The sequence below is a fragment of the Alligator sinensis genome, unplaced genomic scaffold (genome assembly GCF_000455745.1).
Source record: "Alligator sinensis unplaced genomic scaffold, ASM45574v1 scaffold623_1, whole genome shotgun sequence".
Classification (NCBI taxonomy): domain Eukaryota; kingdom Metazoa; phylum Chordata; order Crocodylia; family Alligatoridae; genus Alligator; species Alligator sinensis.
In genome coordinates this window covers 357,523-369,804 of record NW_005842769.1, presented here as the reverse complement: position 1 = coordinate 369,804, position 12,282 = coordinate 357,523, and the positions used below count along the sequence as shown (strand labels likewise).

General features: G+C 44.7%; 1 protein-coding gene across 2 annotated transcripts in view; it reads right to left on the bottom strand.

Moving 5' to 3' along the window:
• The window catches only part of CUBN (cubilin), a 243,841-nt gene that overhangs the window by 94,375 nt on the left and 137,184 nt on the right, over positions 1 to 12,282 (bottom strand). For both annotated transcript variants that reach the window (XM_025216815.1, XM_025216816.1), the window contains exons 32-33: positions 5,276 to 5,432; positions 1,806 to 1,922 (exon numbers count right to left, since the gene is read on the bottom strand). In XM_025216815.1, the coding sequence (XP_025072600.1) occupies positions 1,806 to 1,922; positions 5,276 to 5,432 (274 nt within the window). The remainder of the gene's footprint in view (positions 1 to 1,805; positions 1,923 to 5,275; positions 5,433 to 12,282) is intronic.

Below are 12,282 nucleotides of genomic sequence, written 5' to 3'. Positions count from 1 at the left end.
GGAATTAAAGATGTTACATGTACACATGAAGACATTCTTTTTAACAACCCAACAGCTTTATTATTATATACTGAATATGTGAATCCAACTGATTAATAGATCATTAACTGCCGTTAGCCAAACTTATGTGAAATTGGATTTTCCACATAGTCAGGCTCTAAGCTACACTCTGAAAAAAGGAGATTTGGCTGTTGGCATTTTTAGATCACTGTATTGCCTTTGCTTATTCATTATTGCCATCATCTTGTGTACCTGCTGAAGATGGTATTAAGGTGCAAATGAAAGAATAACATTTTTCCTTGCAATCAATACTTGATAAAAGTTTTTCTTAATTTAGGACCATTTGTATGTCTTGGATAGGTCAAATAAGAGGCTTATGATTTTGATGCATGTGGAAGAGCTATGTACAATATGTGTTTAGAGTGACTTAACCTTAATAACTGGCACTATGTAGGCCTAGTTTAAATAGGACAATGTCATTAACTACAGTGGACTTGCACCCATGTGTATGAATTTGGCACAATTGTTTTGTTCATTGCGGTAGAAATAGTGAACTCCGGTAAACACAGACAAACAGGCATTGCAAGGCGCGACTGACTGGCACTCAACTCTATAGTCTCTGCATGTTCTGTTCTCTGCCTTTGTATGCCAGTTGAGTCAATCAATTACAGCTATTAATGCTGGTCCTCAGGATATAAAATAAAAGGTAAATCACAGTGGGTGGTAGGAGTGGGAAGGCTTGTTGACCATTTCGGTACAAGTAGAATATGAACATTCCACTGCATCTGGCCAATGTCTAATTTTATTTTATAAGTCTAGGTACTGTAATACTAGGTGACTGTATAATGAAACTAGGTGCATCTATAATATATGATGGAATTCTCATGACACATGTTGGAATCCTTTGATTCTCATAGTGATTTACTAGCAGGGCTCCACGGGCTCTCAAGAATTATTAGTGATTTACACCAATGGATATAAGAGAAGAAACAAACTGAGATTGTTTAGCTTAGGGGAGACAGAAGAGGTATTTAACAATAGAAACAAAAGGCTGTTATGATGAAAATGATAAATCAACTGTTCTGTATGCACAGGGGACAGGACAAGAAGTACTCAGACCACAGGAAAGCAAGGGAGATTTAAATTACATATTGGGAAAAAAAATCCCTTTTTAGGGTGGTTAAGCACTCAAAAAGATTACTCAGGAAGGTTGTGGTATCTTCATCACTGGAAGTTTTTAGGTGCAGGTTAGATAAGCATGTCTAGAATTGCTGAACAAGGGTTAAACTAGATGATCTTTTGAGTTCCCTTCCAGCCCGATTTTTCTGATTCTATATGTGATGTATGTATTTATCTTCCTTGCATCTAGTTGCATTTAAACTTCTTAGTAAAACCCCACCCTCCCCCTTCACTTCTCATTATTAATCTGTGGGGGAGGCTTGTAATAGGAAAATCCTGCATTTAGCGCATTGCAACCAGAAGTCCATGACAAGGCAAGTTACTAGCTAGTCCATGGATTTTCTCACAGCAGCTCTGGCTGCACATCATACTCAGTCACATAGTTGGCAGTTCAGTCCTTAAATCAGCCAAGATGATAATGTTGTACACTATTTTTTTATTATGCCCTGAATCTTTTCTATGCCAAACTCAGTTTCTGACAGATTAAAAGATCCTCATTCTCTCCAACCTACCAGGATGCAGGACTTCCCAGAGAAGAAAAGGAGGAATTTCACATTATTAACCAAAAGGAGATGAGGATGTTAGTCATCCAGCTAAAACTTTCCCACAGAAATGTTTTTACTTACATGGCTCCTGGGCTCGAATAATCCAGCTGCAGTTCTGATTGTTTGGATACTTGGCAGGATACAGAGGAGAGGAAATTGCTGCACCAACTGAATCTGTCTCTATGAATCTTCCACATGCTTTAGGATAAAACACACAGTCAGACACATGTACAATGCATCTCTTAGGTGTCTGTTGTAGCAAGTACAAAAAAATAAATGAATAGGAAGATATCATGCTCAGGTGTTGACTGTTCCAGGGATTCAATATTAAGATATCTAAAGAGGGAGAGACTTAATTTGCTAGAAAACAAGGTCCATGAATCAGAACTGCAGCCCCAGTTACCCTTTCACTTCATCATGGTGACCCTGACAGTATAATCCATAACAATTGTACCTGCTCTTACCTGTGAGCTACCATCTATCAGTCCAAAAGGCAATTCTGGGGTCCGTGGCTAACCCTGATTCAGGGGAGCCCCAAACACCACAAGCCTACAATGGAAGTTGGGATGGCAGATAGTATAGGAGCTATTCCAGCAGCTTTCTGCACTGCATGGGCAGAATCCTCTTGTGCAGCTGGATCCACTAGACCTGGACTGCATGAATCTTGTACATGCACATAAGCACATGGATTAAGTGCCAGATACACAGAAGGACTTTGGGATCAAAATGCTAAGCTTTTGTGTCAAGCATCTAGGTGCTTTGCAACCTAGCAGTCCTGAGTTAGACACTCAGACTCCTTAAAGAGCACATGGGGAGAGCTGAGCACCTATAAATGGGAAAAAAACCTGCCCTCAACAAAAGCCCTCTGAGCAGAGCTGCCTAGCCTATCCAATAGGAAACCCCAAGGCCATAGCTGTACCTTAAGTCCCACATGTTTTAGAAATGTAGGTACCTAACTCTGGGCTTCAGGGAAGCATGCAACTCTGACTGGGATTCTCAACTCTGAATCCTCTTCAAGAATGACCCATAGAAGCCCAATCGCATCTCACAAAGCACAGTGGCAGCAGCCAGGGGTGGCATCAGAGACCATTTTATCCAACTGTCCAGTACCACAATGGATTTGAGCCTGCATATTCTAGAGTCGAGGTAACTGCTCTAAGCACCAGGTTATAGCATTCTTGTGGAATGAAGGAACTGAGAGCCATGCAGACCAGAATAGCCCATGACCCTGTAAGCTAGGGTATCTGCTTGGGAGGTGGGAAATGCAAATTCCTCTCAGACAAAGAAAGGAATTGATCTGGGTCTCCGGCATCTGAAAGGGCAATAATAGTGTTTTATGCAGAACCTGATCCTGTGATGTGTGGTCCAAGAGCATCTACCTGACAAGGGGAGGTAGGGGAGGGAATCTGTAGATCCAAACACCAAACCTCTCAGTATTGCCAGGACTTGGCAAGACGTTGGTTGACAGGTTATAGATGCCTTGAGGACAGATGGCAGCTGATCTAATTTTTTAACTTAAATTCCTACTGGAGCAGTCAAGACAGACTTAAATCCTCTAAGTCCTTTTGTGGATGTAATCCTGAGTCCCTTACACCATGTTCTAGACTGCCCTTTTACAGCTCTTACTGTTGAGAGCTTATAGAATAAACAATTGATGGATGTGTGTGAGAGCCTGGAGAGTGCTGATAATTTCTGCCCCTCACTCCCTCTACTGAAACTATAAATTTTATGTCAGGTGTCAGTGTGCAGCAACTTGCAAAAACTTAGAGTTTTCAAAGAGATGATCTAGAACCTCTGAGTTTTCTTGCCTTTAACATTTAACCCAGTTTTATTTGTTCTTGGGGTAAAAGCCTGGTCCTATTGAAGTAAAAATTTCAGTGCAGCCAGAATTACAGCTTGAGTTTTCACTTCTAATATCAAGGTTTCCTCAGCAAAGTTATTGAATTTTTTGTGTATAGATATATTTGCATTTGTATTTGTAATCCATACTCTATATCCAAAAAAGTTCTGTCCTCAAATGACATGTTATTTGCCAATTACTTACTAGTAATATTGCTTTAAAATTTAGAGGTATAGAACAATGGGGCTACAAGGAAAATGTTATGGTCCTTTCTTACCGGGAGAAATTGTATAATACATTTTTAAAAAACAAAAATTATAAGCTTTGTCTTGTTTCTGATATCTTATAATGAGTATCGTAGAGGAACAATTTGTCTTAGAAGAAGAATGTGACTTAAAGTCTAATCCATCTCTAATTTGTAAGGGAATAATAAAAATGGTAATAGATTTTAAAGGTTTTTTATAATGATAACAAATGAAAATGTTGTACAATACAGTGAAATTCTCTTAAGAGGAGCAACATGAAATGGAGGTCTTGAGAACCAAGGAACTAATGTGATTTTAAATTATCTTGGCCTCTTCTGTTCTACACTGAGGGATGAAGATGCTTCCAGAAAAACTGAAATGGCCCTATGAATACTGCCCAGCATCTTTGCTGCACAGATTTTTCATCCTCAATGCCTCTGCTGCACCAAGGCTTACAACTAGGTTCTTAGAAATCAATCTTGAAGCTGCCTTTGCAGTGTTCATACCAAAGGATTCCTCTTGAGCCTGCAACCAGACCTTTTAGAGCATGTCTCTCCTTTGGCAGTAGGGTACCCCTGTAGGGCTACTCCTGAGAATGCCTCACCAGCCTGCTCTTACTCATACACTTTCCAGAACTGTAGCAGTGAGGCTGTTTGAGGGGCTGTGCAGGGCCTCACCAGTGTATTTTTAGGTTTGGAACTATGAGGGTAGCCTCTGCTCAAGAGGTCACTGTTGTGCCACACTGGGTGCAGCTACATGTGCAATTAAAATGATGCAATGAATTCTGTTGCTGTTTGAGCCAGAGGACACTGGTCCTAGATGCGGTGTATACATATGCACCTGGGACAGCAGCAATTTGATCTGGGCAGAACAGCTTTGGGCTTGCAGAGGGCATGAGGGGTCAGCCCCGAGCTCCAGGTGGTGGCTTTGGGCAGTGGAGGGGCTGGCTTGGGCATGAGGGTGCTAGAGTGTGGAGCTGTGTGGCTAGGTGGCAGGCAGCCCCTGCACTTTAGCACCCTCATGCCCCACCCAGCTGGATGGAGTTAATTAATTTGCTGCGCCCTAATACCAGCACACATGTAGACAATGGAGCTAATTAAAGTGCACATGCAGATGCACCCACTGACACAAGAGTATAGATCTACCCAGAGCAGGTAACCTATTTAGGTCCTTACAGCTCTTGTAAAGTACCTGGAATGGGTTTGGGTCCTCACTGTAACAGATTTAGTTATAATTCTTAAATGGTCTTTTGAGAATGTCCATTTAAAACCACATGAGGGAACTCCGCATATGTAGAAAAACTGAAATGTTTTTCTACATATGTGGCTATATATATATATATATAGGCTATATATATATATAGGCTATATATTCAGTGCTGAATATAAGGAGTGCTGAGACAGTGAGTGCAGTAAAGACTGATTTGTGGTCAAGTGAAAGGGCGTTTATGTCACTGAGGAACTTGCCTTCAGAAAAGTAAGCGCTGAAACCCCTGTGCTGGCGGCTGCTGTCAGAGCGCAGTCGAACAAACATAATATTCTGGGTGGCTGTGATGGGAGTAGGATGCTGACTGCCACAAAGGTTTCCAAGAATTGGGGCTTCACTGGTTGGACCATCAAACACCTTTATAAAAGAGAAGCAAGCAAAGTGAATCATGAGAACCCCAGATTAGTATGTTTCTGTGTCCCACCCATTGTAATTGCCCTACTTTATTTTGACAGGTATAATTTACACATATATTATAGGTTTGAGTTGTGTATGCAATGAAAGAAAACTGATCTTAGTTTTAAAATCCTCCACACTGAGTGCATGAAGAGAATCTGCTGGTTAGGAGGGTGTTATTTTGATAGGCTCAATCAAGAAAATCATTACATAGGAGAATTTGCAAGAGCTGTCCTAAGTATCACAGAGCTTCATTTTTCAAGATTTGTTATAAAAACCAAAGGAACTCATCAGGTTCATGACAAAACTGTCCAAGCCTATTTTCCCAACAGCAAGACTGAGGGCTGGGGGGAGGGAGGGAAGAGTGCTATGAGCTCATCTCCCTTTGGGGAGATAGAGAGGAAGATCATAAAATCACAGAGAAGCAAGGCTAGGAGAGACCTCCAAGGGTCATCTACTCCAAACCCCTACCTCAGGCAGGAACATTTGCTCTGGGGTCATGCAGCACAGTCCTGCAGCAGCAACAGCTCTGGGGTTGTGCAATGGTTCTGGGTTCAGGTTGCACAGCCCTGTGATGGTGGCAACTCTAGCTTCAGGGCCATGCAGAACAGCCCTGCGGTGGCAGTTCTGGGGTCATGAAAAACAGCCGCACAGCAGTGGCGGATCTGAGGCCATGCAGCATGCGAGTGGCTAGAGCAGGACTGTGCTACACATGATGCCAACTCCAGATTTAGAATGCAGTACCAGTCCATGCAGTCCAATTTGGCCTGCAGATTGCCCCCAGCTGAATTTGTTACACTATGGCCATACTGACAAAAAAATACTTATTGCAACATGTTGCCCCTTTCAAATAATGCAGCATCTCAGACTTAGGCTGATGGACCTTTAGATCAACAGTTAGTGTCAAGCTGCCCATGTTTTACTTTAGACAGTTATGGAAGCAACTCTTGCTTTAACAGTATAGGCATTCCTTGGGCTGGTGGCCAAAATCATGTGATCCCATGTAATTTGCACTCAATCAAACCATTAATTTGACTCAGTAAAGACCTGTGGATTTGGGACCAACATATAATTAACTGCCACCGGCACAAAAGAAGTACAAAAGGATAAGAAACTCTGCAGAGACATTGGCCTGCATGTGGGCAGGGTAAGGCACCACACGAGGGACATTCTGTTCTACTGGGCACCTTTAAAAAAAAATGGCTTCTTCCCAGCTGCGGGAGCTCAGCTCCACAGGGCCCGCCAGTGCTGAGGCAGTGGCATGCTCCGGGGCTCCAAATATGCCCAGCACTGCTGTCCACATGAGGGTCTGCCCTGCTCACCCAAGGCGACAGCACAGGACTGTGGGTAGGAGTTGTGGGCAAGGGAGTGACGTGTGGGAATAAGGTGGTCACCACCTCCCTCATAAAGGGCGGGAGCAGGCAGGGGGGGGTGTGTGTGTGTGTGTGTGTGAGAGAGAGAGAGAGAGAGAGAGAGAGAGAGAGAGAGAGAGAGAGAGAGAGAGAGAGAGAGAGAGAGAGAGAGAGAGAGAGAGAGAGAGAGAGAGAGAGAGAGAGAGAGAGAGAGAGAGAGAGAGAGAGAGAGAGAGAAATGCAAACCAAACAAAAAAAGGTTTATGTATGTCAGTAGCTTAAAATGCCTTGCACTATTACTAAATAGTGGTTATTGGATCACCATCAGCTGATATGGTTGATTAATCATTGGCTATCAGTATCAGTCAAGAACATCTTTATTGGTGCACCCCTAGTAGCTAATGTTAAATATCTAACTGCATATTTTCATTATTTTCATCCTTTTCTGTAGATTTAGATGTCTAACTTACACACTGAAGTTTGGAAATGTTGTTTAGAGTAGGAAAGATGGAAAAGGCACAGAGAATGTTCAGTACCTCCCAGCCACTGTGTGGAAGTTAATAAAGTACATTTAATAGATACATCAGTGGGCTGCATCACCCAGACAGACTGTTTCAAAATACTTTGCAAGGATCTGATTCCATCCTCAGTACTCAGACAAAAAGCATGCATTCATAAATTGGCAGACATCAGTATAAAGAAAGGAAGCAAGCAAAAAGGCAGCTGGTTTTGCAAAACATCACTTTTTAATTTTATCATAAACATTTTTCTTTTTTTCTGCAAGTTCAAAAACTTTTTTTTCCTTTCTGTTATCTGACAAATCAGGAGGAGAAAGACAACAAGGGCTGACTTTAATTTTAGTTGAGATTGAACCCAAATGAAAAAAAAGAGAAATCATAAAGGAAACAAATGGCTACAGACAGTATGCCCTACTGTAATAGGGGGCCTTCCTGGGGCCGGTCCACCATTGGCTCACCCACCTGTTTCTGGGCCAACCGCCCGCTTCACTCATCTGCCATGCCTTGTTGTTTCTTAATTGGTTCTAATTAGGTGGGAGGCTACCCATTCTTGCCCTGATAACAGGGGGCACTATCTGTGGCTCCATTCCTCCCCTGCACTGCAGTCCAAGCCTTGCAGATGGCATCCAGGTGACACAATGCTCCTGGCCTACAGTCAGACCAAGGTTAGCCCTTGATGTCAGGCCTCAGACACACATGCATTCATACTGCCCTCCTCTCACTAGGCCTTTCACACTCCATCCCCTCTCACAGGGTCTCTTTCACACATTGACAACTTATACTGCCTTGCTCCCTCTCAGAGTGGGCCCTTTCAGCCATAGGCTTTATCTAGCACACACCTTGGGTGGCAGATGTACCATCTTTTGGGCCTCTCCCGTGACCATCACTGGGGTAGTGGCCAGCCCATTCCCCGACCAGGGCCAAGCTTGCCCTGGCCTCTTCTGGGGCAACTCTATGCAAACTCACACATGCACCGGGCTCCCAGCCCTCTGGTTTCCCCCTCACTGGGCCTCTACATCCACCCCCTTACTGGGGCTACAGGGCTTCCCTCCCTGGTGGGGGCTCAGGTGGCCATAGCCATGCCTGGCCCCAATTGCTACTCACAGTGATGTGGGGGCTAGGGGTTATTAAGGCACCCCAAACCACCTTCCACCAGGGTGGTAACTGGTCTTGTATTTTCCTGGAGGCTCCTGTGTCACTGGGAGCCCTGCCAGGCCACCCATTCCCAGGGGGGGGGTGCAGTTTTAGGTCATGCTCAGGCCCTGAGAAGGTGACTCTATTCTCTGCTGCTCTCAGCACAGCAGCCTTCCTTCTGTCCCTCTGGAGTGAGTTCTCTGCTGTGGTGTTGCTGCTTGGAACTGGGAGTCCTGCACCTAACCCCTGACCTTTGCCACCAGAAGTCCCTCCCACTGCCCCTGGAAGTACTCCTTTTGCCTAGGGGATTTGCCATCTTGGAAATGGAAACAAAACAAATTATATTCTAAAAATCAAACAACATATATTAATATGATTTCAAAAAACTATTTTTGTCTTGATTTATATGTGTTTGTGTGGTGTACATAGAGGTCACTGCATAATAGCTTAAAATGAAGTCTTACTTTTGTACGTTGTGGTGGGGTAGGGAGGGTTGGGGGATATGGGTGGGTGGGTACAGGGTTTGTGGGGGGCTGTGGATGTGTGTCTGGGGCATGTGAAGGGGTGTTGGCCCAGGCTCTGCACTTCTGCCATCTGCCCTGGGCTTCTGCCAGCCCTGACCCTGGGACACCAGCACAGGCCCTGCACTCCACCAACCCCTTCACTGCCATTTCCCCCCTACCTGCTGCTGCTGCCCTTCCCTGGCTGCTTCCTTCTCTTCCTTCCTGCCTGCAGACACCACTCTCCTCCCTTGCCCACCCACTGCTCTGGCAGCATGCAGTTCCCAGCTGCATGGCTGGGACTGCAGAATGCAGCCGAAGCCAGCCCAGCTCACCCCCTACAATTTCTAGCTGGCTCCTGCTGCGCTCCTGCTGTGCCCAGCTCCTAGCTGGTTCCTGCTGTGCCCGGCCAGCAGCACGTGGTTCCTGGTTGCATGGCCAGGATTGCATGGTGCAGCAGGAGCTATCCAGAAACCATGGGGGCCAGGCCGGGCTGGCTCCTGCTTCATCCTGCACTCCCAGCCATGCAGCTGGGAACTGTGTGGTGCCAGACTGGTTGGGCTGGCTCCTGCTATGCCAGCAATCCTCCCCACCCATTCTTATCTGAGTTTCCCTCTTGGATGAAGGGAGGGCAGGGGAATAGCCACAGGGTTGCAGGCCAGAAGCCTCTGCTAGGTAGAAGCTTCTGGTTGGGGACTGGGGGTGGCGGGGAGCTGGGTGTGGGGTGGGGCCAGGCAGGCCTTGCTGCTGCCACCGCTGGGTCCTACCACCAGCTTCTCTTTGGTCCTGTTGACACTGGTGCCTTGTCATTTTTGACAGGCAGCCAGGGGCAGATAATAACTAATTTTGTAAATTTTTAGGGGCCCCATGGGCCAAATAGAAAGCCCTAGCAGGCCAGATCCAGCCTGTGGGCCATATTTTGCACACCCTGTCCTAGACCCTGAAAAACTGCCCTGGTTTGGTGTTGCAGCCACTAGCCTAACATGTATGTTTCTCTGTCTCTCTCCCTTCCCTCTTCTCTGGGAGTCTTTTTACTTCCTTTGTGACAGCTAATTATTCTTATCAGCTGGCTGAGTCCTCTTGGGCAGGCCTAAAATCATGTTTCACTGCCCCACTATAAGCCTTTGCAAGCCCACAGCCTGCGACAGTCCCATTCTTCAGAAACCAAGGAATGAATTCCATTCTTCAAACCTAATTAAAAGCCTGACTGGAGCAATACTAAGATATATATTTCTATGAAGTTATGGCAACTACAGGTCTAACAGAAGCAGAACATGTGTATTTTCTGATGCCATGTTGTTACTTGTCTGTTATTTGTTAGCTTTACTTGGTTGCTTCATAAGGATCATTTCAATACCATGGGTAGAATGGAACATAACCCACAGTATTAAGCCATGTAATACATGTCTCTCCTCAGAACTTTTGAAAGTGAACTTGCAAACATGAATTGAGATCCACAAGGCATCCCACTTGCTGGATTAGTAGAGGAAAATTATCTCGGCATGTGACTTTAAAAAAATCCATATTGCCTTTCACACTGTGAATAGTATTGCTGTGCTGCTATTTCCCCTTTCACGTAATAAGCATGTCTAAGTGACTCATTGCCTTCTTGTTGAAATGAGAGTAGTCATGACATTTGCAAAAGCACATGACAAAATACAAAAAGAGATTTCAGTCTTTCAGCTATGTTTTCAAAATTGTACTTCATGGCTAATTTATCTTTAAAGGTCCCCTTTCCAGCATCCTGGGTTCTTTAAAAATGTTTCCCCTCTGTGGCAACCCTTACGAGATTCAGTTCTATATTCCTGCTTACAAAATGTTCCACTGGAATAAGAATAAAAATCTAATTTATGTAATATAAACCACTGCAGAGAAAAAAACTGCATCTCCCCATCCTTTAAAGTGCCTCTCACTTTAAGTACAGTTTTCTGAGTTATGCCTTAGTATTGTGTCCAGGTATTCTCTCTTGTTGATTTATGATTATAGTGGAACTTCAGCTATAATTTCTAACGCAAAAGTAAAAGTAAAATCTGCATTTGACTCGCAGGGAGCAGAACATCAAGCAGACCCTGATCCCTAGCTGTTGCTACTCTGATACTCACTATAAAGGAAAGATTGTTTTTTCTTTATCCTGCCTTTCAAAAACAAAGTGTGTATTATATTCTGGGTCATGCTGTATGCAAGAAAATATCATATTTTTCATTGTCTTATTACAGCATTTCTCTTCAAAAAGCATGGAACAGAATTTAGCTCTCCTAAGCCCCTGACAGATATTACACCTAACCCATGATTAACTAGTTAATTATGTCTTAAGTAGGGACCCAGCCACATGTTCATTCCATTAATGACATGATAAAACAGGAAATAAGCCACAAAGTGATTACCAGGGATCCTGGTTTTCTGTTTAAAAATCGCAAATTCTCTGATTAAACCCCTCCCCCCCCAATTCATATATATATTTCCTATGATTTTCTCCTTTAAAGGAGAAAATCCACATTTTTCTCCTTAAAAGGAGAATATCTATGTTTTTCCAGGGTGAATGGAAAACCTGGATACCTGGTGATTACCCAAGATATGTCTAACAATTTTGTGGCTGATTCCTATTATGCCTTCAATTTAATTTGTGACCGGTGCTCTTAGCCATGGAAGCACATTGGAACCCTTCAAGACTCCCGTGTGTTCCCTGCATCTGGGAGCCTCAATCAGCTGATCGGGGCCCCCAGCCACTGGAGATCATCAGAGCTAAGGACTCTCCTATGCTCCACTGGCTGAAAATTATAATCAGCTGACTGGGGCTCCTAACTGTGGCTCCAAGCAGAGACAAGCTTGCTACTTGCCAGTGCAGAAGGAGGTCAGGACCATGATCCTGGGCTCCCCATACACCGACATATATGGCACAATTGGGATCTGATTCCCGATCCCACAATCACACCTCCTGTCATGCACATGTGCCATGGCAGAAGCCATGATTGTTGGGATCATGCCTCTGATTTCATCACACCTTTAATTTAATATCTGTCAGTGGCCCCTGTGGCGGGCCAGTAGGGGGCGCTCCTGCGTTGAGCCGCCCACCTCCCTGCGCCCGACCACCTTCCAGGCTCCGAGTGCCTCCCTTAGGGTGCCTCCCGTCCGGCCGACCCCTTCCCTGGAGCACACCCGCTAGCCTGGGGTTCCCGCTGCCACCATCCAAGGCTCTGGACTCACTTCTGGCTCTGCGCACCTTGGAAAACACAGGCCTGATCGTCCAATGGGTGCTAGACCCAGTACAAGCACTTGGGGCACTTCCCCAAGTCAGGGGCTGATTAGG